The following is a 26,661-nucleotide window of genomic DNA, read 5'->3' on the forward strand; positions in this document are numbered from 1 at the left end:
GGAATATCTACAATATATCCCTGCCTGCTTGAAAAATTGAGGCAAAACTGTTGATGAGAAGCACTCGATTCATTCCAAATGAGTTGGTGCTTTTTGTCAGTTTTGTAAACAAGGATGTTCCATTGTCCAAACAGGATTATAATGAGTACAAAATGTTGCCAGTGGCCATAAACGGCAACCTTATCACACTCCCCAGATGCCACACGTGCACATGAAGTTTGCACATACAGTTTACTTAACCTTACCATCGCTTTATCAAACAACCACAGTCAGGCGAAGTCCCGCTCTGCAAAGATAAGACAATGTGAGCACTTCTGAGAGACCCTCTCAGTGCAACACATCTGCCGCTGCAGTGCTGTGAAATGTTGCACATCTGTCTGCAACACTGTTTGTCTTAAGATTTTTTGCCACACACTATTTGACTTTCAAAAGAGGGATCAGTTGAGCATTTCTCTTGGTAGCACATTGTTAATACATTGTGACAGTAGGAACATCTTGAAGAGATGCACTCTACTTACCATCTCTCACACTTTGCAGCAAGTATATGATACTTTTAAACACTTAAAGGTGTATGTGGATTTATGTTTAGAAGGTATAGAAAGTAATTGAATCCATTTTGTTCAAAATAATATTTTACTTAATGTGAAATTGAATGTGTGCTCATTTATACTTCTCAGACCTTCATCTATCTGTGCAACTATGGACATGCAGGTTTTTTTCAGTTTGAGTGTTTCATAAGGAACCAAATGATTAATTTACATAATTAAACAAAATCAAATATGACTTCCTCATTAAATTCTTATCAATCGTTTAGAGATGCTTGATTATATCCACATTAAACATGTAGACAATATCACTGCACATCAGTTCAAGGCGCAGCGCAAGTAAAAAAGTGCAGCATGTATTTAAATATAGTCTGTGACTGTGTCAAAATCTATTTGTTTAGCAGTCATGTGTGCAGCACCGCATACCTGCACATCAATTAAAGCCAGATGCACGGATGCGGTGTGACAACCTAAGAGGTGTGAGAGCTGAGGGCAAAAGAGATGCAGAGCAAGGATGACAGGGGCAGACATGAAGGGAGGCAGTTGGGAAGAGAGACTCGATATCTGTGCGAGGTGTGATATCCCATGTCTGCCAGTTGGAAGATAAGCCTTGGGAAACAGGGGAGCTACTAGGAAACAGAGAGGGGGTGCTGTGCACAATAAGGTTCACATGGTAGGGGGAATTGTGCATGCTCTACTCTGTGAGTCAGGGGATGGCAGAGATACAGTCCACAGCAGCAGAATCAGAGGGCTTATGAACAGGGGAAAAAAGACCCTGAAAAACAAACCAACACAGAAATGTTTGCCTTAGAGAGACAAAGTGAGAGAAAGAAGCGACCATCTAACCCCCAGCTGGGAGAACATGTCTGCCCAGCCAAATATGTAATCCTGACCAGCCACTTTAGGTTTAGGAGATGCAGCCGGGTTTTCCCTGAGGGCAGCAGGGTTGCTGCTGTGGCGGCAGCATCTGTCATTTGCAGATTTTGAAGGAGACAATGGTAAGAGGCACCTTGGGAGCAATCTGAGATCCAGAGTTGCGTGTCTTTGCTGTCTAGTCCAGGTGAAACACGGACCCTCTGGAGCGAAAGAGAGAACAAAGACTGACAGAAACATTATGAATACCTGTAGAAATCTCAAGGTCCCCACCTTCTCTTTCAGCACAACACACAGAGCAGTGCGTGAGGGAGTCTTTGCATGCCAAAGTTGATTTCAGGTAAAACAAAAGGCTTTGTTAGGAGAAATCTGGCATCTCTGGATCTTCTTGGAGTGAATTTGCTTCTGCCATTCGTCTTGAACAGACAGGTGGTGTCCTCATTTTTAAGTCAAAGACATGCATTCACAGCCACATATGGTTGTGTTACTGCACTCAGGATTACTGCCTCCCAAAGGCGAAGAGGCATAGCTGCGAAAACTGAGGTTGAGAGTGGTCAAACTTTATAATTGATAAAGTTGTAATAAGTAATAAAATGCCTTTTTATTCTTTTTTATGACACCGATGGCATGTGCATCAGTGTCATACTCCAGCTCTCTTGCTTTAGCTGTCTAAGCAGCTCCACCTCAATGAAAGTCTGAGAAGCAAAACAATTAGAATAAATTATAAAACAAAAAACTTGATAATACTGTGTCCTTAGCTACTGTTGGAATAATGTTTTAATTAGAAAATAACACAGAAAGTTTGATCAAATGAGGGTGAAAAGGTGGATGTCAAATAGTAACATTGCATTTCATTGAGGCGGAGCTAATTTTTACTTTGTGATTCAATAATGTGGAGCAGTATCATTTTCTTCCTGTGAAGCAGAAGTATAAAGTAGATAAATAGTTTACAGTTATCCTATATCATTAACTTAATATGCAAGTTTTACTTTAATATGTGCATTTTTATTAAGTGAATGCAAAAAGCCTGAAATTTGTGCAAATATGTAGCCACTGTGTTTTGGCTCAGGGCAGATTCGAGCTGGAGAAGGCAGCAAGGGTCTGATTATGAGTCTGTGTCAGAGGCAAAAAGGAGCAGAGTCATGCAATGTGCAAATGCAGCAGAAAGTACTCCAACCTGGCATGAGAGTCCACATCTCATATATGGAGCTGAGAGAACAGCATGACAATAAATCCTTTTCTTCCATCTCTCTCTCTCTCCAGGGAGCAAAATATGCTGACACAAAACAGCAGGGAGATGAAGAGAGAGGAAACAAATAAAAAAACAAGTAAACAAATGGCATGGAAGAGTAATTTCTGTATTTGCAGGGGCGAGAGCGCTTTGCATGTCAAGATTCTTATGCCAGTGGAAGTTTGCAACTGAGATGACAAGAAGAGATTTTCGGCTTTTTCCTGGTAGTGCACGTTGAGAATGTTAAAAGGCTGAAAGGCGTTTAGAACTGCTTGCCAGCACGTTATTAGGCTAAGATAATTTCTTAAGGCAATCTCTCCAAACAAAAGTGCACAAAGTGAATGCATACAGAATCACAATGTAGCTTTTCTGTATGTTACTGTCCCTGCTGGATTTCCAGACATCTTATAATGACAGTCATTTTCATCACACACCATCACTTTCTACTTTGCCAAGTCACTTCTTTTGTTTAGAGCATGTGCTTTGGATGCAGATGGCTGACATCACCGTTCAACGTGTCCTAAGCTGGACAAATCTTACTTTGAAACACGATTTATAGTCAGAGATTAGACATGCCAAACACCTAAGAACTTCAAACATGTAGAGGATGATGAAAAGTGCAGAAGGAGCAAAATGTATTATTTTTATTCAACATTATCCATGTGCATTTTTCACACCAGCCATTTTAACTTGTCATCGTGGGGAAAGCACAGGTGTTACTAACAATATTAAGCATGGCTTTGTTCCTTTGAAGTGTCCAGATGAGTCACGGCAGTGCGGCTACCTTGACAGACTCATGGTTAGGTTGTAGCATTTTCAAAAACCACTTTCTTGCTGAGAGGGAGTGCAGATGCCACTGCACTGTCTGTATTCTAAAACAAGCTTTGATATGCGCACAATTAAAGACTGAATCTTTTTTTTAAATAAGGCTTTAAGGCCCTGTTATTGTGCTAAGTCAGTTTGCTGAGACGCTTCCAAGCACAATATTCATAGCTCTCTGAATTCTCCACATAAGTAACATTTGCTTCCAAATTGCTAACTAGACATATGTTGCTCTTTAAGAGCTGTGATTTGTTAAGATGCATCCATCCATTCTCTTCTGCTTATCCTTATAAGGGTCGCAGAGCCTATCCCAGCGATCATAGGGTGAGAGGGAGGGTACACCCTGGACAGGTCGCCAGTCTGTCGCAGGGTTTACACAGAGAGACAGATAACCACACACGTTTAGAATCACCTATTAACCTAACTGCATGTCTTTGGACACAATATAGTATTATGTAATACTCATAGTGAAGACATTACATTTGATGAGTACTTGCCCTATAGCTGTTGGGATTGGCTCCAGCTCTCCCGTGACCCTGGATTGGATAAATGGCTAAGGAAATAGATGAATTTGCACAGGCCGGTTTTGCTAACATACATAGTCACCACCCAAAGCCCTGTTCTGAGCCAGGAAAAACTCTGGAGCTCACTGCTGCTGCACACTTTCAAAATGCTTTGGCTTAGCCTGAAGTAAATATAGTAGTCCTAAATTGGCATTTATACATTTTACTTCTCACTGACAGAATGCTTGCTGCAAAACAGAGCGAATATTGGGATTCCACAGAATTGTCATTTGTCCTTCTGAGGTCTCTTGTTTTATTGCCTGTATCCACTTTGTCTCCTTAAGGCTCAGTTTTTCGGTTCAGCAGCTTGCAAAACTTAGTTCTGGGTTCTTTACCCTTGTGGTAGTGCACCACACCACACTGTAGCTTTTAGGCATTTTCTTCCCTTTTTTCTATTTTTTTGCAAAAGCAGTCTTCATATAGAGCAAAGTCAGTTGAGAGCCATGAATTGTTTTCCTGTCTCTATATGCACATGATTAAAAAAAATGGCTGTATTTATTGTCCAGTGAATTTCAGTCATGATTTGTTTTATTTCCACCTGTAATGTTCCCAGTATGACTTGGCAGAATATGTTCTAATGAAATGAGCCATTTTCCTGCCAAACAACCATTTGCACAGATGTTAGATGTGGTACTTTTAGACATATAACATCTGCGCGCTAAAATGCGAAACATCAAAGTTGTAAAATGATAAGACACCAACAATTTGGCTAAGAGATAGACATACATGGAGCCACGCAGATACAAACAAAAATAAACAGCACAGCTGAATGACCAACACACAGCTAGGCAGAAGCTAGCTGTCCAAACCTCTGAGGGTTGTGCTCTATTTCTGTTTACCAGAGTGGAGAGGCCATAAAGCAGAAAGGAGAGCCATGCACTGTGGCTCCTGTCATGGCAGCCAGGTACCAAGCCACTGTTGTGGCAAGTTGATAAGGTGGTTTTTCATGGGGTACAACCCAGGCTGCCAAATCAATCCCCAAGAGAGCACAGAACTACAATCGTCACAGCACAAAATGTGAACTCTGGCGAAAAAAAGATTAAAACTCATACAGTTAATACATTTTGTTACCGAGCACAGGTTATCTTAACTTTTCACAAAAACTTTTAGAGAAACTATCAAATTTTAACCTTTTTATCCTTGCAGATGCAAAGAAGCAAAAGAAGGAAGGCAAGAAGCGAGAGCGCACCCAAATGGCTGATGAGCTTGTTTGAGCCAGTGAAGAAGGAAGAAGACAGCGGAACAGACGGCCCTATTTCAACATGGTTCCTCTTTACGTGTCCTGTAGGTTGACTGTAGGAGCCCGTATAGCTTTGACAAAAATCAGTCAGAAGATGACTCTTAGTGACCACGTTTTACTTTTTTCTTCTTTCTAGCACCTGAGGAGAAAGACTTGTATGTTGCAATAGAGGATGTAATACAATAGAGATAAATAATCAGATTTAATTAGTCGCATTCCCACTTAATGATGTTATGTCTAGAATTATTTTCTCAAGGGCAAATTGCTTAGGATTTGTCTTACAGTTTCACATAGCATAACCCTAATTTGGAAAACTCTTTGATCCATGCCCAGACTTAATAAGTCGGTTTGTTAAAACTGAAGCTATGAAAATGTTTACTCAATTAATTTGAGCAAAAAAAAAAAAGTCATGAATTTGCAATTTGTGGCTCACTTTAATTATAATTCTTTTTCTTCCTGTCAAATAGCACCGAATAAACATAAGATAGTTTTTTTTTTCTCCTGCTGCCCTGTTGTACTCACTTTATTATACTCACTGGTTGTAACTCTCCATCTCTCGGTTGTAAAAAAAGAACGAAAAAAACAAACAAAAACGAGTCCCCACTGTGGTAGCCCTTCGAGTTAACATCCTCTCTGTTTCCTGGTACATTTCCAAAAGTTAAAAATGCATAAAATAAAATTCAAAGTTAGAAAACACGCCAACAGTGTTTGTGTTTCATCCTGTGCTTCCCGTTAATCAAAAACCTCCAAATTTCAAACACGTTTCGTATATTTTTATTCGAATTTCATTCCGAGAGGATATGGCACAATGTAACCACTTAATGCAGTTCATCTTACAGTGTCATAGGTAGCCAGTGATAAGAACACTCAGATTCATTGTCCAGAACAGATAATCGATCAAGAATGCATCAAAGCAAAAAATATTACCATTGTTACTGTACAGGGAGTTTCATAGTGGGGGGAGGGGAGGGAGAATAAACGAGGGATTGTCGAGGGGAAACATTCAGAGAATAGCTATTAATCGTGTATGTACATTTCAAATATACTGCATCTGAATTACATATAATGTAATATCATATAGATATATACAATGCAAACAATAAATTTATTTTTCCTATTACAAGAGAAGCCACAAGCCACAGTGAGTGAGTACACAGTGAGCACCTACATATACAAGCAAATGAAAAATTAACACCTGAATGTACATTTAACACTTGCAGCAGGCTACTGATTGCTTTTTTTTAAAGTTGGTTTCCATTTTAAATACACGTTTTCTGACCCATGAAGTTCAGACCAGGTCATAGAACTCAAACCCTCAGCACATTAGTTTTTTTTTTTTTTTTTACAGAACACATTTTTCCCGTGATGTTAAAATTGCAAAAAGTTGTAAAGTGTGTCTAGCAAGAGAGCAGGTGAACCACCTTTTTCTCAAGGTAAGTGTGAAGCCTTATAAATTTACAGGTGAAATCAAAATGAAACCCTTGCCTCGGAGCTTTCGGCCACACTGAAACTAGTTTTAGCTTTTGTCCCCATCCTCGGTTTCCCTTCTTGGGGATTGCTCTTTTTTTTTTTTTTTCCTCTTTCTGGCTGCACAAGTCATTCTTCAAATCCCCTGGAACGTTTTTCCATTGTGTAAAAGTTTGGATTCAGTCACTCAGTTCCCAAGGCAAGAATCCATTTCTTCAAATGACGCACTCCAGAAATGCACATATTTATACCTTCTACCTTTGCAGTTATATAATCTTAGAAACACAGTTTATAATATTCACATCTTTATAGATTTTTTATTAATCATTTTTTAACCCCAAAAAACCAAAAACCCTGGCTGTACACTGGTCAAATTCTAATTTGTAATACTACATTTGTACTTTGTACAATGATAAAAGGTTCAGATTTACAAAATGTGATAGAAAATGTATGTATATCATGTCTCTTCCATGGAATTCTGTGTCTCAGTGAGTCTTTGGAAGCTTTTTGCTGTTGAAAGAGAAAGAAGTGATGACAAAGAAATAGGTAATCACTCTGCCTGAATCTGTCCTGATGTGCGTTATGATATTTTATCCAGTCTGACGAGTTCATGCTGAGGATGCCAGTTAGAAAAAAAATAAACCACCACACAGCAAGGTGCATGCACACACACACAGACACACACGAATGAATGATGACCCCTGATCTCAACGTAAAGACACACACATAGGTTTTGCATGTAAAAGTACAATGCCTTTGAAGACAATTTAGAATACATACATAAAGGATTGGCAGTCCACTAAAAAAAGCCCACTGTGCCTGCAAACTGATTTAGCTGTGGACATTTCTACATCATTTCAATTCTTTAGCTCGTTCAGTCGAAACAGGGGACTCCTGTTAACCTAAAACTTATAGTGATGGTAGCCCAGAGCTGGCAAAATAATATCAATAAATAAATAAAATCAGGAAGGCTGACAAACACGCTCTTTAACGTGCATCACACAGCAGCACGATCCACAACTTTCAGGCCAGACACTCTGAAGAAGCAACAGGGATTTTAGGATAAAAGAGCAATTTGTTTATGTCATTCTGGATAAGGCACTTCAAATTGCTCTGTACAATCCGGCGATATAAACTTTCAGTCTCTGAATAAAATCTCACAGCATGCACAAGCTGCTGCGTCTTCGTATCTGCTTGGTTGCACAAGACTGTTGAGATTATTCTCAGCAACGGCCCCAAGAGTGAAGCCAGAGAAACCTCAAATTTAAAGTTGTCTCTGATAAACGTTGCGTGTCACATGTACTCCTTAAAAAAGGAATGTAGCCCTTTGACATAAGCCGTATGGACAGGAGCCCAGCTAGCTCTGACGGCACAACACGATATGATGACTATTACAATATAGAGAGAGACTATGTTTATTTTGGTCATGGACATCAAGGTATGTATAAATGCATTTGAAATCACTGATAAAATGCTAAAATGCTTGAAAACAGTGAGAAACTATGAATTGCGTTTGCACGGCATGAGAATGAGATGAAATAAAAGCATAGGAGCGACAGTAAACGGTGCCGTGTCACTCTGTTTACATACAGTGGCAGGTTTGGGACCGGGACACTAAAATTCTTGCAGGAAAACCTTTGGCTGACCTGCTGAGAATGGCTGGGACTTCTCCAAACATGGTCCACCTGCGGTGTGATCCTCTAGCTTTGGATTTTGTCACTGAACAGACCCTACTGTCTCCGCCCTTTCTATGTCTCACTCTCGTAACCACGATTATCTGCTGTTTCACATGTACAACGAACACCTTGGAGCCATCAGCTTGCTTTCTCCGTTATATGGACGACAGCTGTACTCTTTCACTGTCACTATGTGTTGCACTTTCTCTCTGTCATAAGGGTACATTCCTCACCTAACCCCCACCCACTTTGACCATTTCCAGTCAAGCCCTAATACAAGAACGTCTTTTAGTTCTCAAGTGTTTGACAACGTGGCAACAAGACCAGGATGAGTGAAATGGCTTAATGGCCCTAATGTTCAAAGTACACACGTTTATTTTGTTGGATGCATTTTGCCCTTTTCCCGCTCCGGGAGGTGATAAACTGCCATCGCCTTCCATCAAACACCTACACAGCTGCTCAAGCTGAGACCCCTAGACCACCACTTGAGCTGTGAGCCACTTAGTCTCCTGCTGGTATCACTCAAATGACAGCTTAGCAAAGATTAGTTATTCTGGAAGGGTCTTTACTCACTTCTAAGATGTGTGACAGATGTCAGACAGACATGGCTCCACTTATCATCGAAAAGGATGGCTGCTCTGATGGACGTCTGAGTTCCTGCTGGAGGTGTTTAGATAAATATGGAACAGTTGGGTTTTTTTCCCTTCTGTTGCTCAAACCTCAAAAGCAAAATTCTGAGGTGGTTTATTTTTTTTCTGTTTTACACTACTTTGCATTTCTACTGAGAACTTTAAAAGAATGACAAAACATTTTGTGCCAATATTAAAAGATAAATACATATGAACGCACCACTAAGACACAATGACCTATATCAGAGCATTATAGTTCAGGTGTCTTGGTGAAAAAGAAGATTTAGAAGATGCAGAACAAGTGGAAAGATGCTGTGGGAGCCCTTGATGCCATCTTTCATGGATGCTGAAAGAAATGTGAGGCTTTTCTGGGCAAGGCAGGCAATCACTTCATTGCGAATAGAGGCAGTCAGCGGGTGTTCTGTCTACGATGCAGAGTCCAGCAAAACCACTGGATCCCAGACCTGCTGAGCAGCTGCGGGAACAGTTTTGACTGTATGACACCTAAACAGTGCCATCAAGTCAATCTAACTTATGAGGGTTGCTTCAAGGAACATGGGGTGTAACATATTTCCAGATTATCTAGGCAAATTGGCCACTAGATTGTCAAATGGCTGCGAGAATGTGAAAATTGATGATTCTTTGATGAAAGGCAAATTTTAATTTGAACTAAATATCATTATTTCTAACCTTCTAATGTCTCTGAAAGTCATTTGAATAAAAATATCCATAAAAGACTGTAACTCCAAACTTTCACTACTCTCCTCTGCACTGTAATTTTGTGCTTTGACCTTCTTGTTTAATCTCTTCCCCCTATCCCCACCCGATCGTGGCAGAATACATACTGCTGCTCGAAGTCTCAATATATATATGGACTGATTTGAAATGAACAGAGCATACATCAGTGGTGTAGTAGCTGGAAATAAGGTGATACATTGAGAAAAATGAAAGATACAATGAAATAATATATGAAAATGACTATATAAATATACATTTATATGTACATTACATTCATGGCCTTAAAAGAGTAAGAGACTATAACAGGATCAGGGTTGAGTGGAGCACTAAGTGGGGCATGGGCTTGTAGCAAGCTGAGCGTATAATGGGCAATCTTTAATCTCAAATGTAGGTGTTCCACATCGTCCCATAATCTGATCAGCCTCATGGTGAGTTTTCATTATAGGATCTGTCCCAGATTTCTCTTTAAGGAGACAGCCTTGAGTAGCTATTTGGTGCAGGCGTAATTCTTTGCAAAAAAAAGCCCACCTACCAGCCAATGTGGCAACATCCTCGTGGCAATTTCTCCTGCGTATTAATCAGATCAACTGGTGAGCGCACATTAGTATAAACGAGGATCTCGAGGCTTAAGTGATGGATGACATGTATGAGCACACAGAACATGTTGTGCTGGAAAAATATATTTTTCTCCATTTTTCATTTCATTAACACAAGTGTACGTGTGTGTGTGTATATGAGTGTGTGTGTTTATAATAATTGAACAGTAGTAAAATAAAAAAAGTCACAAAACACAAAAGGTGTAAATAGCCCTTTTTTTTAAAACAGAAAAATCACAAGTCTATGACTTGTGATCTGAAGTAAACTCCACTCATGGAGTGCACAGACAAACTCCGCATGTATACAGCCACACACAAGCGTACCCCACACACACACCTAGGTCTTCGCAATCGCAATCATCATCAGTACAGTACAGAGCACGCTGTGACATCAATCCACTAATCAGCATGATCAGATGACGTCTCCCACTCAAAGTGCCTTCCCACAGACGGTAAGAAAAAACAGCTCTGAGCTCCAACCACCTGTTTCACTCACTGAGAAGGAAGTTTCATTTCAGCGGTGAATATCTTGACAGCAAAAACACATTTCTTCATAGCTGTCATGAGCGACAAAAGAGCGACTGAGCAAGCTATGCCACATTTTAAATTTATTTTTTATAGCTACTGCAGTTGGGTCTGTTTGTTTGCCTTTCAGCTACAGCCATTTAGTTATCCCTTCTAATGGTATATGACAGACTACTCTTTGAGACTACTCTTTGGCTGTGTGCAGTGACTTCCTCACACTGACAGCAAGACAAAAAGCACTGCCCCGAGATAAAAACAAACAAACAACAACAACAAAAAAAGGTAGTATCATACATAGACCCTCAGAAAACATCATGTTGTTCTTTACATCCAGTCCGATCCATTTTCTACCTCTTATCTGGATCCAGGACCGAGTGGCAGTCAACTCAAAATTGTGCAGATCTTGCTCGCCTTGGTGATTACCTTGAACCTTTCTGGGGGTCTGCAGGGCATTCCCAACCAGCTCAAGTGATTTCTTTCAATTTGAAGAAGCAAGCGCTCTACTCTAAGATCCTCCTCCTCGTTGCTGTTTGCATTTACATGTGCAGATTAAATGACAGAGCACGTTAATCAGCCATTTCCCCCTTGTTTCCATTATTTGTGCTACACTAAGCTACAGCAACTGTCTCCTGGTCCCATTTTCATCTCAACAAACATGAGCGCTAATAGTCTTCCCATCCATCACTGATGTGAACGAGCATATTTACATCCTCAATGGGGATCCATCCTCAATTAGCAGAATAATGGATTTATCTGACTGGTTCAAATTAAGTTTTGCTGTTGAGTATTTTCAATCTTTATCAGCTGCTTCAGTGGATTTTAATTGCTTTTTTTTTTAATGTACAAATTTTGTGAGTGATTGGAGGTGTCATGATGATGATCACAGAAAGAAGGCAGGCAGAGGGCCACACGTGTGCACACAAATGCAGAGCCAGCACGCACCTACTTCTGCACTCACACACATAATTACATAGTGATATTTACAGTTATCTACAGGTATCTTTTCTGAACTTCAAACTTCTGATGTTTGTAAATTCAGTCAGCCCTATTTTCCCATTTTGAAGATTTCTTGTGTTTTCTTACAGCAGAGATATTCCTCTGCTCTTTACCTTTGTTCATTTTTCATTGGATCAGTCTCACTTCCTTTTCCCTGCTTTACACCCCCTTTTCTTTTTTAGGCATTCAGTAACCCTTTTTTAACCTTTCTTATCTACACTGTTTCTGCAAACATATCTCAATGCAACTGGCTTCAGTTGAATTTGTGTAAAGTGCTACAACCGGTTATTGAGAGAATTTGGAAAACTAATGGCTGAATGATGGCAAAGGTACTCTTGCAGTCTTTATGATGCTTACAAACCTCTTTCATAGGCACAGATACACATGTTCATGGATGACACACACAAACACACAATCATAGACACACGACTCATCCATCTGTGGTTCCTGCCAAGCGATCTGTGTTTATCTGGCTGACCTAATATTCTTATATTGGCAGAGAAGAAGATGTTTGAATGTCTTTTTAAATGTGACATTGCACAGGGCGTAGCAGGCCGGATTAATGGTGCTGTTGATATAGCATAGCCAGTAACCAATAGTCCATACTGTGTTGGGGATACAGCTAGAGCAAAACGTGTTAATAAGCACCATCACGTTGTAAGGAGTCCAAGTGGCAACAAACGCTACCAGGATGGCCATTATGGTGCGGGTAACTTTTTTCTCCCGTGACGGTGCTGCTTTCTTCTTCTTGTTTGGAGGTTGCTTAGTCATCTTCACAATCTTCCGAGCCACATGGTTCTGCCGCTCTGAGGTTGGGACAATCTCAACAGTGGCATTAGATGGTGTGTAGCAGTCACCTTTGGGCGATTTAGTCTTGATCTTAATGCATGTCAGCTTGGAGCCCCCTGCTTTGGCTCGCTGACGTGTGATTGGCTGGTTTGTCTCAAGACTGGAGTTGGCTGTGGATGGTGCTGGTTCCTCATCCTTCTGATTGGAAGCAGCCACACTGCCAGATGTTGAGTCATTGGAGCTTTCCTTTTCCTCTCCAGGAGTACAGTTCTCCCTTGCTGCATCATCACCTTCAGTTTCTCCCTCAGCAGTGGTTGAGGACGGCCCTTTGCCATTCTGGAGTTTTCCGTCATGCTGGTTTGCCCCATCAGCAGCATTCTGGCTTTGCGAATGCCCCGCATCTTCCCCTGGTACATTGTTGTTGTTAGATTTTGGAGTGTTGTTTCTCCTCTGGCCTGGTGAGATAGATTCAGGGATTGCTCCGGATGGCTTCCGGTTGTCCTTCTTCACACGGCTCTTGCTTGCTCTTGAGATCTGCCAGTAGAGCTGAATCATGATGATGACAGGTAGGTAAAAGGCGGCAATGGCTGTGCCAAAAGTAACGGCAGCATTGGAAAAGAACTGGATATAGCACTCCTTCTCAGGCACTGTCCGCCCACCCACAATGAACTGCCAGAAGAGAATAGCAGGCGCCCATAGGATGAAAGACAGGACCCAGGCAGCCGCAATCATCATTCCTGCCATTTTGGTGGTCCTTTTGACAGGGTAGGTGAGGGGCTTGGTGACACAGAAGTATCTATCAAAGCTTATGATGAGAAGATTCATGACAGATGCATTGCTGACAACATAGTCCAATGCTAACCACAAGTCACACACCACTGGCCCCAGGGGCCAGTAGCCAATCACTATGTAGACTGTGTACAAGTTCATCGAGCACAGTCCAATAATGAGATCAGCACATGCAAGGCTGAATAAAAAGTAGTTGTTGACAGTTTGTAAGTTCCTATTAACTTTGATGGAAAGCATGACTAGGATATTTCCAATAACTGTAACCAAACTGAGGGAACCAGCCACCAACACGATGAACACCACCTCCACAGTCTTGTAGGCGCTTTCGCTCTCTTCCACAACTTCTGTGTCATTGCCTTCAGAGGCATTCCAATATGTGAAATTGAATGCATCCATGGCATTTGGTCTTTTGTTGCCACCTCCTACTCAGATGGAACCTACAAGAGAACAAAAGAGAGAAGATTTGTAATAAGGTGCAAAGGATGACGGTGATAGCTTCAGCATTTTAGTTAGCTAGCTAAAGACTATTTTAGATGCATATACATTGTATGCACTTTATTTTTTTCTTTTCAACTGTGAAAGCTGAGAAACCCACAGTAACTTATTTTTAACTTAACTTAGCAAGCCAAGTATTTTCTCACATATAGTCAAGGTATCTAATCCAAAATACATTAATATGTGCTGATTGGCACTAAATTAAAATTAAAACAGCAAATGACAGCAGCACTTATCAGCACACAATATACTTTCAGAATGCTACAAAAGATGCGATGCCATCTTCCAACCTGTAATGGTACAAGTAGAGCAGATGATAATCGAGATTCATTACAAAAATGTGAAAATATGTTTCTCTAAACCATCAGTATGGGCAATATGACCCTTTCTGTTTCAAACTAGCTTTTAGCCCTCCTAAAAGCAATTCATCAGATAACAGTGGCAATTTTGGCCACACACTAATTAGCTTGATAATTGGAAGCACAGGTATCAGGCACTTATATTTTTCATAATCACTGCATGAATAACATCTACCCATTAGACACCTGCCTCATTATAGAGAAAAAAAACCCCAAAAGGTCCCTGAGAGGCAAAAACCTAATGCACATCAGTGACTGCTGAATAATAAGATATGTAAAAATAAATCGAGGTAGGATATGAAATGAGGATATCATGATGACAGATCACCCTGTGCCAGACTGGCGACCTGTCCAGGACGCACCCTGCCTCTCCCCCCTGTGATAGCTCAAAACACGCTCCAGCTCCACCATGTCTTTAGTCAATTAGCGGAAAGAAGAAGATGGCTGGATGGACAGATGGATGACGACATGGTCATGGTAATAGAAATGTTCACATATAGGACTGTTTGTTTAATAAGCAAATCCTTTTTAATGCACATATAAACAAAGGATAAATAACTTTCATAAATTATTCCTTTTAAACCAATGTCTAGTACAACATAATTTTACTTCAGTCAAGAGTCAAACTCACTCTGAAACCCCCTGATCTCAGTGCCTGCTAGCTTCAGTGCATATCTCAACACATCTTTGAACATCCTAGTGGTAAAATAGAACATGCTGAGCCCACATAGAGTTTAGCTCATCTTTGCTGCTGCTTCTGCAAGCTGCTTTGCAACCCCCTTACAATACAATTTCTCACTTAATGTCATGTCTGTTGTCACTGATACTTGTTCCATTTTATCTTTGAGATCTTTGTGTATGTGTATGTCAGGGGGAGGGGAGGCCTCAGGACAAAGCCATACCTCTAAATCTTAATTGCTGCAGATGATTGATAGCCATTTTTATGCCACTGTTGTGGTCCCAACTGGACTGAATTTGGTTAAACATGCAACAATATACCTGTAATGTTTTCTTTGCTATTTTTTAAAACCATGTACATATAAAAATGTATTTATTTATTAATCCCCAGTGATTAAAGCTTACTAGGTGTTAACACTTGATGGATACACTTTCAAACTAATACCGTAAAACCTAATGACTGGTTTGGGGCTTGAATTATTGTCCTTTCATGTCTTCTTCATGTGTTTCTAAACCCATATATTAGCTAATGATGTTTTATTTAAAATTACTATTCCTTTAAACCAAGGCAGGGTTGCTGCATACATTCTTAAAAAGAGCAAGGAACTGTGTGATTATACACTACACACATCATGTTACCAAGAGTTCAATGAAAACTTTAAAAGGAATTATTGACAATTTGAGCTAGCATTTTAACTTCAAAGACATTTTCCAACTTGCATTTAAAAATTCTTTTCATACAGCACTATAAACTTCTTTGGATTCCCAAGTCACCCACTAGTTCTCCCTTTTAATCTTAAACACTCATCGGTGTTGTAGACCTTGCTTTGATTTTAAAAGCACTGCTCAGTTCTGCGCATACTGTGCTAGAGTCTTTTGAAATTATGAGTGATGTGTCTTAAGGTGCGTCAAAATTCTTTGAGTCATTTCAGTTGCTTTTTTGCAGGTTTTATGGCACTTGGTGACCTGTTTAGTGTTTTTACGCAAACACCTTAACGTACTCAAACTTTGTTCAGCCTCTGAACTGAAGGTTCAGGTATTAGTGGTACTCTTTTGCTGTGATTTAAAAACCAACCTTAATGTTACCCAATACGTTTCTTGACATTGCAGTAAATATAAATCAAAGCATATTTGACTGAAAACTGCTAGATAAATCACCAACACATACCCCTGTCCATACAACACCTTGAATTTAATTACACAAGACAGAAAATCAAATTGTTTGTTCTTCGGGGATAAATGCCAAATCTGAAAAGTGTAGACAAACTGGAAAATCTGTCTCACTCATTTGTTTAAGAACACACACCTACAATCCTCTATCATATAAAGTAGTGTAGCTCTCTTCCAAATTTCCTTTCATTCAGCTTTCTTCAGTCTACATTTAAGCAGTCTTTACATCCAAGTTTTTTGCTTGAATACAGTTTAATGTAACAAAAGGTTAGTGACCAATCCGATCATTTCTCTGTGACGCTTCTCCAGCTTGAAAGCTGTCTTGTTCAAGACTTTGCCATTTTGGTCTAAGGTCTTTAACCGTTGAGCCCAGTGAGTAACTAGTGAACATTCACTTATCTGCTGTGCCAGAAATCCCTAATCATTGCATTAGGCATGGAGCTAAGCTTGTCTAATCCGCATAAAATGTTCAGTCCACCGATTTACATTCAAAAACACTAACAATACAAATGGGACACACTTGTGACTTGCTTCAGCCAAGTGGATTAGAGAAGTAAAGGGGATCAGTATAGATGGTCATAGCACTGTTGAGACAGTTAACTCCCCTAGCTGCTCTTTGTCCACCTCTAGCTGCCATAAGCTATGTCCCCCACCTGAAATCTCTTCCACAACAGGGCGAAAGCTGGGCCCCTGCTAGAGTCAACTAAAAATGCACAAATCCTTTTTAAGCTCAATGTGGGCAGCCATGGTTTTCCAAAAGCAGACTTAGGGGCCCAGACTTGGTTTAAAAGCATCACTTTATTTAAAGGAAGCCATTAGACACCCCTTCCAAGGAAACCCATTTATTTACTTTAGCTTTACTGTTGTGCTTTTAGCTGAAAACCTCATTAAACATCTTTATCTTAGCTCCTTAAGAAGAATTGAGGAACATTAATAAGCCATTACTGAACAGAAGCAAGATGTTTTTGCTGTAGTGTGACTGGTAGACATACTGGCACTGCAGCCTGCTGAGCAGCAGTTCAATTGTCGTCACCTGGGGAGAGCAGCAGTGGCACTCTTAGCATAGCTATCAATCATGGAGCTTACCTGCAACTCTCAGTACTACAGTAGTCAGGTACCACTGCATCCGACAGAGCCCAATCAGAGCATGAGTGGCACCTCAGACAGATGAATATTCAGATATTTTTCACTTATTCTGTAAAGTTTTTTAAAGGATTAACATAATCAGTCACAGATGATGTAATAAAAAATAAGTTTGTTGTTTGTTGTAATTTGTGCTCTGCAACTCAGAGAATTAAATGTGTGTCAGTGGGTCCAGTAATCCTAAATTTGCTATTTTTGTTTAAATTGTTTTTATTTAAAAAAAGGTGACAAGTCAGTTGCTACCATGGGAAGACATGACTAAATGAGCTTCAGTATTGTTCTGCGTTCAGATGCTGGTATTCCTAGAGCTGGCTCACTAGAGCTGAAAATTGCGTATGCCCTCTGGGAAACAGAGAGGGCCAACCTCTCCCTTTCACGTCTTATGTCCTCACTCTGTCTCTTCTGGGGGACTCCAGGCTAGCCAGATATAACAAAAAAAAAGCCCAAAGTGAAGCCAGAAACACTCGGTGCATTTAACCCTAAGTTAAAGTTTGTGATTTAAAATTAATCAGAAAATAACTAATCACTTACACAATAGTTTTGCCAGAGACAGACAACAAATGTGGCTTTCTGTCCGCATGGTTTCAACCAAAAATATATAAAAGATTGCTTCCAAATGTTCCACCATTGTAGCTGAACTTAAACTGATGCATTTGACTGCTCCTAGCGTCCAGATTTCCAGCCCCCATCTCTGAGCACTGATCCCAAGCAAATCCCAGGGCACTTGCACCCTGCTTTCTGTGATTATATGCAATTTCATTGCAGGCCCTCTCCATGGGAGCGTGCAAGGTTAGGCCTTCGTTTAGTTGCTGTTTGCACAGAAGCATGACTGGAATGTAAAAACCCCGCATTGCTACAGTCCAGCTCATCCACGGGGGTACAGATTTATTTAGCCCTATTGTCAGGGGTTATACCAGTTTACTGAAAAAGACAGTTTTCAAAAAGAAAAATCACTGCTTTTTTTGCTCATCTAAGTTTGAGGATTCTTTATTTTGGGCAAAATGAGCAGACGCCTTAAAAAAACAAAAAAAAAAAAACAAAGAGAAGTGTTATAAATACAGCTTTAATAATAGGTAATATGTGAGCAGGTTAAACGGGCTCTTATCTTTTTGGAATCAGATTTTAGGTTAAGCTAAGCAGGTTTAGTTGGGATTAAACATTTTTGTTTTTTTGCCTTTTTGTAAACTAATCTTCAGTTGAGTTGTGATTCAGACAGGGATACTGACCAAGATGGGAGATACACAGAGACACAGAAATGCATACAAATATTTTTTTGGGGAAAAAAAAGTCCAGCAGGAAATGAAAACTGTTCTGATAACCATCAAAACAACACAGCATCCCAGTGTTCTGATGGCTACCAAACGATCCAAATCTTGAGCTGGAGTGTAATTACAAATTTGCATTCATTTCCTCAGGCCCCTTCGACTGTCTCAGGGATATCAGACTGTGAGTTATAGAGCTTGACAGATGCCTGTAGAGATTCAGAGTAAATATTTATACTGTGAATGATCAAAGCTCTTTGCTAATCCATTTTCTGTGATTTATTGGATATTGGATCTCTGTGGTAATCCTGATAGGTAATACCATGGCAAAATCTTCCTGGATGTTGTCATGGAAAGAGACCCAGCAGATTTCTCAACAGGAAGCACCCTGTCAAAACAACTCACTATTTTCAAAAGAACAGTGGTTATACTTAACGGGTGAGTGCAGGCAAACTCTTGAGAAAGTACTCTTTGGCTCCTTTCCAGTGTTATTCTTGAAGTCTCTACCCAGATATCATGACCATGGCTAATGGATGGCATCACCCGTGAAACTGAGAGACAAACTTTCTTCTGACCAACACAAATTCAGTACAATACCTGTATCTGCTTAGACTCAGGCTCTGCCTTAAGCCGTGTCCCCTCTGGAAGTGATTTGCTCATTGTGTATTGCTTTGTCACTGATGGTTGGGTGCTAGTAGCCATTACAGGCTCTAGTCCAGCACTTTCTTTCATGAAAATATCATTGGAAATATACTATTTAAGGCATAAATAGAGTTCTTCAACTCTTAATTGTTTTTGCAATTTTTTTTATTTCCTCTTGAATGATATTCCAAAGCTCTCTGTTGCTGTTGGTTGCCTTTCATTCTGCTCTCTGTCAACATGATCCCACACTCCTTCAATAAAGTTAAGGTCTGGGTTGCGGGAAGGCCAGTTCATGATTGATGGTGTTCCACTGTGTGATTGTGTGTTTTTCTATCCAGGTGTGCTTTTACTGCCGTTGGCAGTGTGTTTGGGATCATTGTCATGCTGAAAATGAAGCCACTGCCAATCAGATGCTTTCCAGATGGTACTGCATGATGGCTCTAAAAGTGACGGTACTTTTCTGCATTCATAATAACATAGATTTAGACAAGAACCCCAACATCACTGGCTGAAATGCAGCCCCAAACTATAACAGATGCTCCACCATGTTTGACAGCTTTTGTCCTCCACTTGTCTGGTTTTCTCAATTATTTTAAGGACACACTACATGTCATTACATACAATGCCAAGATTTGAGAATGCCAAATAGAATTTTATGCCTTTTCATTTGTTAAATTTGGTATTTCACATAGATTCGACTAAAGAAACTTAAAAAAAGTGTTTTTACAACAGGCTACTAGTAATTAAGTAAGTGCTTAAAGATACAGTTGTTTGTAAGATTTTGTAACAATGATTCTTTTTGATATGTGTAGACTTATACCTTTGATACCTTGAGTTAGCTGTCTTTTCTCTGCTTGAATGATTCACAGATCCGTGTTAAGTGGCTTAGATAGAAAAAAGTCCAAAAAGTCCAAAAAGTACAACAAAAACCTTTGAAACACCTTTAAAAAGCCTTGAACTATTATTCAAGGCCATTTTAATAAACTACTGCCTCCTTGGAAGCGAAATACAAATAAAAGTGTGCTGGCTCGAGACTTTTGCACAGTACTATGTTTACTACCCAGTAATGTCAATCAGCGGTGTCCTGCACTGTCATTCAACGTCGCTTTAATCTCTGAAAATGAACAAAGCTGACCTTAGAATGTGCCCATTTGATGTCGCCAGCAGTTTCACCAGTCTCTGCTTGAATATCACTGACTTTCTGTGGACGTCACACTGCTGCTAGACCAGGCATGGGCAAACTACGGCCCGGGGGCCACATGCGGCCCGTTAAACATTTTGATCCGGCCCGCCAAACTTGAAAAAAAATGAATAAATTAACCTTGTTAATGTTTTATTTCCCCTGCAATTCTGATGTTTCCTCACTAGATGGCGCACTCTAGATATATTGCCTTTTTTGAGGTGAAGCGTAGGCCTATTACTCCACGTTTGCACTTTACCCTGTGACCCACCGCCCCTCTATGAAGATGAGCGGACCCAAGAAAATGAAAGTGGACAGAGAATGTCGAGTGTTCAAAAAGGAGTGGACAGCTAAATATTTTTTCACTGAATATCGATCATCTGCTGTTTGCTTGATATGCCAAGAAACTGTGGCGGTTTTTAAAGAGTATAATATTAGCCGTCACTTTGCCACAAAGCACGCTAATTATGCTAGCAAGCTCTCAACAAAAGAACGGGAAGCTGCTGCTGAGAAGTTGGCAGCTAATTTAAAGGCTCAGCAAAGTTTTTTTCACCGTCAAACTGCCATTCAAGAGTCAAGTACCAAGGCCAGTTTTATGCTTTCATTCAAAATAGCAAAGGCCAGCAAACCACTGTCAGAGGGCGAGTTTTTAAAAGAATGTATGGTAGAGACAGGAGGTATTTTGTGCCCGGAGACCAAAGACAAATTTGAGAAAATCAGTTTATCACGGTGGACAGTGACTTGCCAAACTAATAGATGAAGATATCACCAGCATATTAAACAAAAAGTCATTCACTTTTTATTCTTTAGCACTGGATGAAAGCAACAGTGTCAAAGACACTGCTCAGCTCCTTATTTTTATCCGAGGAATCAACAAAACCTTTGAAATAACGGAGGAGTTTTTGACAATGGAGTCTCTGAAAGGACAAACACGGGGAGAGGACTTGTTTGAACGGGTGTCTGCAGCCATCGAAAATATGAAGCTTCCCTGGAATAAGCTTGTTAACGTCACCACAGATGGATCTCCGAATTTAACGGGAAAAAACGTTGGCCTGCTGAGGAGAATCCAGAATAAAGTCAAAGATGAAAACCCTGACCAGGATGTCATTTTCCTCCACTGCATCCTCCACCAGGAATCTCTATGTAAATCGGTGTTACAGCTGAATCATGTTGTGAATCCTGTGGTGAAACTTGTCAACTTCATACGCGCAGGGGGACTTCAGCACCGTCAGTTCATTGCATTCCTGGAGGAAACTGATGCGGATCACCAGGACCTGCTTTATCACTCCCGTGTCCGCTGGTTGAGTTTGGGCAAAGTGTTTCAACGAATGTGGGAGCTCAAAGAGGAGATTGGCGTGGTTTTTGGAGCAGCAGGGGAAGACTGAGGAATTTCCTGAGCTGAGCAACAAGAGCTGGATGTGTGACTTTGCGTTTGCTACGGACGTATTTTCACACTTGAATGAGCTCAACGTGAAACTGCAGGGGAAGGAGCAGTTTGTGCATGACATGCACACAAACGTGAAAGCCTTCAAATCCAAGCTGGCTTTATTCTCCAGGCAGATTTTGAACAAGTCATTCACTCATTTTCCTACACTAGCCATGCTGAAAGAGGCCGGAGCAAAAGTAAAGAAATACAGTGAGTCACTGGATGCACTGCACGGAGAATTCTGCCGTCGGTTTTTGGATTTCGATAAAATTGACAAGTCACTGGCCTTTCCTCTGTTACAAGACCCCGAAACAGCTCCAGAGGAGCTTCAGCTCGAACTCATCGACCCTGCCTTAAAAGAGAAGTTCAGCTCTCTGAAACTAAATGACTTCTATGCTTCACTCAATGATGCCGCGTTTCCAAATCTAAGGCGAAAAGCGCAGATGATGTTGGCTTTACATTCAGCGTCATGAACATCAACAAAGCCAGCCACAGATCCAAGTTAACAGACCTACACCTCAGATCCATCCTGAGAATCGCCACAACAAAACTAACTCCAGACTTTGATGCGCTGGCTAAAAAAGGAGACCAACAACACTGCTCCCATTAAAATGTGTGTGTCTCCGTGATACGCACGTTGTTAAAATGAACAGTGAGCGCAGATCAAATATAACGCTTCACAGACTGACTTGCTGCAACTGTTTTGTTCTTGCACTGGTCGTTGTTGACTTTTGGCACCGGGTAAACAAATTGAATAAAAGGAACAGGACAAGTACATCTGCATCTCCTACCGTTTTTGGGGGAAAAAAAAAAAAAGAGTCAGGAGGAGAGTGATGTGATATCCTGAAGGATAACAGAACTTTCAGTGCTTTAAAATAAAATGTTCATTTATTTGATTTTCAGTCTTTAAAGACTCATTTCGAAGTCAGAGATTTTATTGTAATGCTTTTCTTCATTTTCATTGGAAATTAAAGCACATGTTTTCTCCATATCCCAAGATGTGTATTTTTCCCCCAATGAGGTGATGTTTTCAAAGCATGCCATCTATCTGCTCCGGTTCCGGCCCCTTTGTCAAATGTTAGAACTCAATGTGGCCCACGAATCAAAAAGTTTGCCCACCCCTGTGCTAGACACTTCCTGTGTGACTGAGGCTTCAACTTGGTGCTTATTTTTATATGGTCCCATTTGGCAGACATGCAAGCTGTACTCAGCTGTATAAAATTTAAATGATAGAGTTGTGCAGTGCATTAAGACCAAAACGTAACTTGAATAAGGCATTTAGAATAGAATAGAATAGAATAGAATAGAATAGCCTTTATTGTCATTGTACAGAGTACAACGAAATTGGAGTGCCACTCCCTTGGTGCAAGTTTCAATAATAAATATAAATGTAAAATATAAAAAGTAAAAAAAAAACAATCGTAAGTACTCAAACAATAGTATGTACAATATATACAGGATAGCAGCATTAATATAATGACAGTGACGGTATGGAATAGGTTCAATTGTTTTTGTGCTTATTTACTACGGTGATAGCTCTGGGAAAGAAGCTATCCCAGATTGCATTTTCAGCTATGTAAACCTGGCCAGTTACTGTAATATGTTGTAAATGTCAGATTCTTGTTTTTTTTTTTGTGTAAAGATAGTGTTTACATCTATCAATTACAATCGCAAAAAGCATCAATGAGATCCAGAACTCACCCCCTGCGGTGACAATAGCACATGCACTAAGTCCTGTGTTATAGAGGACTTATGTAAGTGTCTTATGATTACCTCAATACTTGACTGGTACCTCCCATCTTGGGCAGCTCTGACGAACTCTACACTAATGATATTGTTTTCAGAGCATGTGATATGTGAAAATGCATTAGGGTATTTCCCAGTTTCCCTATTCTGGATAAGGTTAATCTCTACAATAAAAGATAAAAGGGGGGATCTTAGAATCCCTCGCCATCTTGATCTTCACAACAGATCATAAGATCCTATTGAAGCTAAACATCACAACTTCCAGGGTCATAGCAGCATGTAGCCTCTTTAACGTGATAAGATTATGATTCACTAATGGGAGTATTAAATCTTTACAAAAAAATGGTAGTGGCTTCTTATTAAAAGTTAGACAATAGCATTCTGCATGAGAGGATGTAATTACTGGGACAACCTCTCTTTTGCAGGTGTGACACAGCCTCTCAAACCCAGACCTCTCTAGCAGTGCTTGTGTTAAGTGGACACGAAGCAAGGGGTACTAATGGAGGGTTAACAAGCAGGAAATGACATCCAAGCAGGTGGAAAAACAAGCTGTAATAATCTGCAAACAGTCAACTACTCACAAATTCCCCGTGGAACCTGTAGGTGGCCATGTGTCACTGTGCACAAAGTGCTGGGAACGAGTTCAGAATGTACACAGGAGAATTTACTTGTCTTTCAATGCACATATTAGGAGAGCAAGAATACAGACATTGGTCACACTCCTCCCTGTCTTCTGTTTTACGGTCGTCCAAGTTTAAATCAAGTGGCTGCAGCACTCCTGTTTGATGTGTCCTGATGAATTGTCCCGAGGCTTGACAGCGAAAGGCTCACAATTATTTTACTGTGACCTTTTGATGTGCACTTCATATAAATTATGTTCATACTGATTCAGTGCAAATTATCTTCAGCACTGCGGGAATGTCATTTTAAGGTGTCCTTTATTCTGCTACCCTGCCCCCCCTGCCTCTTCGGTGAATGCTCAAGAGATCTGTCCATAGATATTCCAGCTACTTTGCTATAGCAGCCTCGACGCCATCTGTGAAAAATGACGTTTGACCTCTGCTGTTGTGTTCGGAATTAACCTGACGCGTTAAAGCCAAAATAAGAAAATCAACACATTTTGAAGCATGTTTTAGGCTTCTCCTGCGTGTATATTAAACCAGCCTCGAAGAACCAAGTGAACTTATTTTGAACAAATACAGGTCAATGGAAAGAGCTTTTACAGTTCTCGCTGCACATGACAGTTTCAAAGCCGTCCTGTCTGGTAAATATCACAAGCCTTCTGGGATTCAAAAACACTGGAGCTCAGCCAGTAATGAACGAACAATGTCCTCAAGCAAGCTAGGAAAGTAAGGGGGGCGAGTCAATTTTCCTCCTGTCATACAAAAGAAACCCTGCAACAGCTACGACTTGATAAACACCGTCACGCTACCTACTCAAACGCTCGCTATCTTGCCTCTCGCTTCACATTAAACATTTTATTTCATACAAATAATTCACCCTCGACTGAAAAACCCCGCACCATGTATACTCTGCTGATTTGGTTTTAATTAGCAGATTTCCATATTTCTAATCATAATTGCTTCTCAAGAGTAGAGCTGTGAGCTTCTACCCCACCTAGTACAATTTCATTAGTCGGATTCTCAGTGGGGAATTTTAGGGACTTATTTTAGTGTAAGTAACATCAGATGTGTTTCCAATGTCAGCGCAAATATCCTCTCTTATCCCCACCTAAAAATACCATCATCATTATCTTTCCTAAAAAATCCAGGGCAGGCAGAAAAACAAAAAACAACAACAACAACAACAAAAAAAAAACGGGGCTTGTAAGACATTACCTCTTTTGCTTTTTCCTTTTGGAAATTGTCCCAGGTGTTAGCTAATACATGACAAACATTTTTTTACCCGGCACCAAGGACATTTGCAGCAGCTCTCAAACAAGCTATAATCAACAGACAAACATATTAACCAACATCTGGCAGGCGAGCCATTTCTCTGGTGAGATGCTTCACAACACTGGCAGCCCACAACAGCTGTGTGAGGCTAAAGCCATGGAAGTAATAATGCAATAATGTAAAGAATAATGTACAATGATCACAATAGACATTATTCTTTCCACACTGTGCATGCAGAAATCCTTTGAATTTGAAAAAGTGTATTGAGCTGTATGCTTCTCCCATACAGAATATGCCCACTTTTCATTATCTAATCTGTGCCTCATGTGGGCAAAAATAGCACATCAATGAATGTTCTTGCACAATACACGCACATTCCTTTTACCACGGCTCCTCTCATGCAGACCTGCTGCAGCTGAAGCTATGACTCAGATTCAGATGTGATCCTAAGGAAAAGGCCACTGCTAAGCTTTGCTTAGGTAGGAGCACTGTCATGTATTTTATATGTGGCAATGCTGTTTCTTTTCTCATTGTCGCTATTAGCCAAGAACATCTTCAGAGTTTGGTTTTCCCCATAAGGATGACAGAAGCAACATAGAAAAGCCTGTTTCCATTCTTAGATCGCCTCTGGGACCCCCCAACCCCCGTCACTGATTCTTCATAGAATGCATGATAATGAACCAACCTGCTACTGTCTCCTGGTAATTTCTGGCTCATTACCGAGTTCACATAGAGCACGGACATGGATGCAATAATCATCTCACGCAGGTGAAGCACCGGGCCTTCTTTTCACAGGCATTGTTCAATTAAATCCTGCTCATGGGTGCCAGCATTGAAAAAGCAAATAGTGCCACATTTCCTATTATTGTAATTTTAAGGGTAGGTGTTGCAGACATAATTCAATTTTTATCTACTGAAGAGCTTGAACTTGCACGACTATGAAGAATAAAAATAAAATATAAGACAGTGTCTGCTGTAAACAAATGGAAAGGTCACCTCCTATTAACTTGCTGCAATGTTGCCTCTGAATAATGAGACCGCGTTACGCAACTAAGCTCTCAGACTTTGTATGGTGAGTACTTCTGATTGTTCCATGGGGGTCAGCGTAGACTGACTTTAGACCTGACATTTTAATTTAGGCCAATGAGCAATTATAGCTAACTCTTTGACTGAAGTAAGCTGAGCT

General features: G+C 40.3%; 2 protein-coding genes and 1 pseudogene across 5 annotated transcripts in view; 2 read left to right on the top strand and 1 right to left on the bottom strand.

Moving 5' to 3' along the window:
- Nucleotides 1-5,970, top strand: part of ptn (pleiotrophin) — a 55,372-nt gene extending 49,402 nt beyond the window's left edge. The window contains exon 5 of the mRNA XM_086268236.1: nucleotides 5,181-5,970. Coding sequence (XP_086124362.1) covers nucleotides 5,181-5,248 — 68 coding nt within the window. The 3' untranslated portion in view covers nucleotides 5,249-5,970. The remainder of the gene's footprint in view (nucleotides 1-5,180) is intronic.
- Nucleotides 5,971-6,032: 62 nt separating this feature from the next.
- chrm2a (cholinergic receptor, muscarinic 2a) overlaps nucleotides 6,033-26,661 on the bottom strand; it is a 99,408-nt gene continuing 78,779 nt past the window's right edge. For 3 of the 4 annotated variants that reach the window (XM_086268235.1, XM_086268233.1, XM_086268232.1), the window contains one exon: nucleotides 6,033-13,916. In XM_086268235.1, coding sequence (XP_086124361.1) covers nucleotides 12,367-13,875 — 1,509 coding nt within the window. In that variant the 5' untranslated portion in view covers nucleotides 13,876-13,916 and the 3' untranslated portion in view covers nucleotides 6,033-12,366. Of the gene's footprint in view, nucleotides 13,917-17,267; nucleotides 17,878-26,661 lie in introns of those variants that run through there. The other variant, XM_086268234.1, reaches the window with a different exon arrangement.
- Nucleotides 21,317-22,307, top strand: LOC147310201 (general transcription factor II-I repeat domain-containing protein 2A-like; annotated as a pseudogene).

This window comes from Aulonocara sp. 'chitande type north' Nkhata Bay, linkage group LG17 (genome assembly GCF_057382095.1).
Source record: "Aulonocara sp. 'chitande type north' Nkhata Bay isolate Kocher_YH1m ecotype deep benthic linkage group LG17, A_spYH_male_GT1.1, whole genome shotgun sequence".
Taxonomy (NCBI): Eukaryota; Metazoa; Chordata; class Actinopteri; order Cichliformes; family Cichlidae; genus Aulonocara; species Aulonocara sp. 'chitande type north' Nkhata Bay.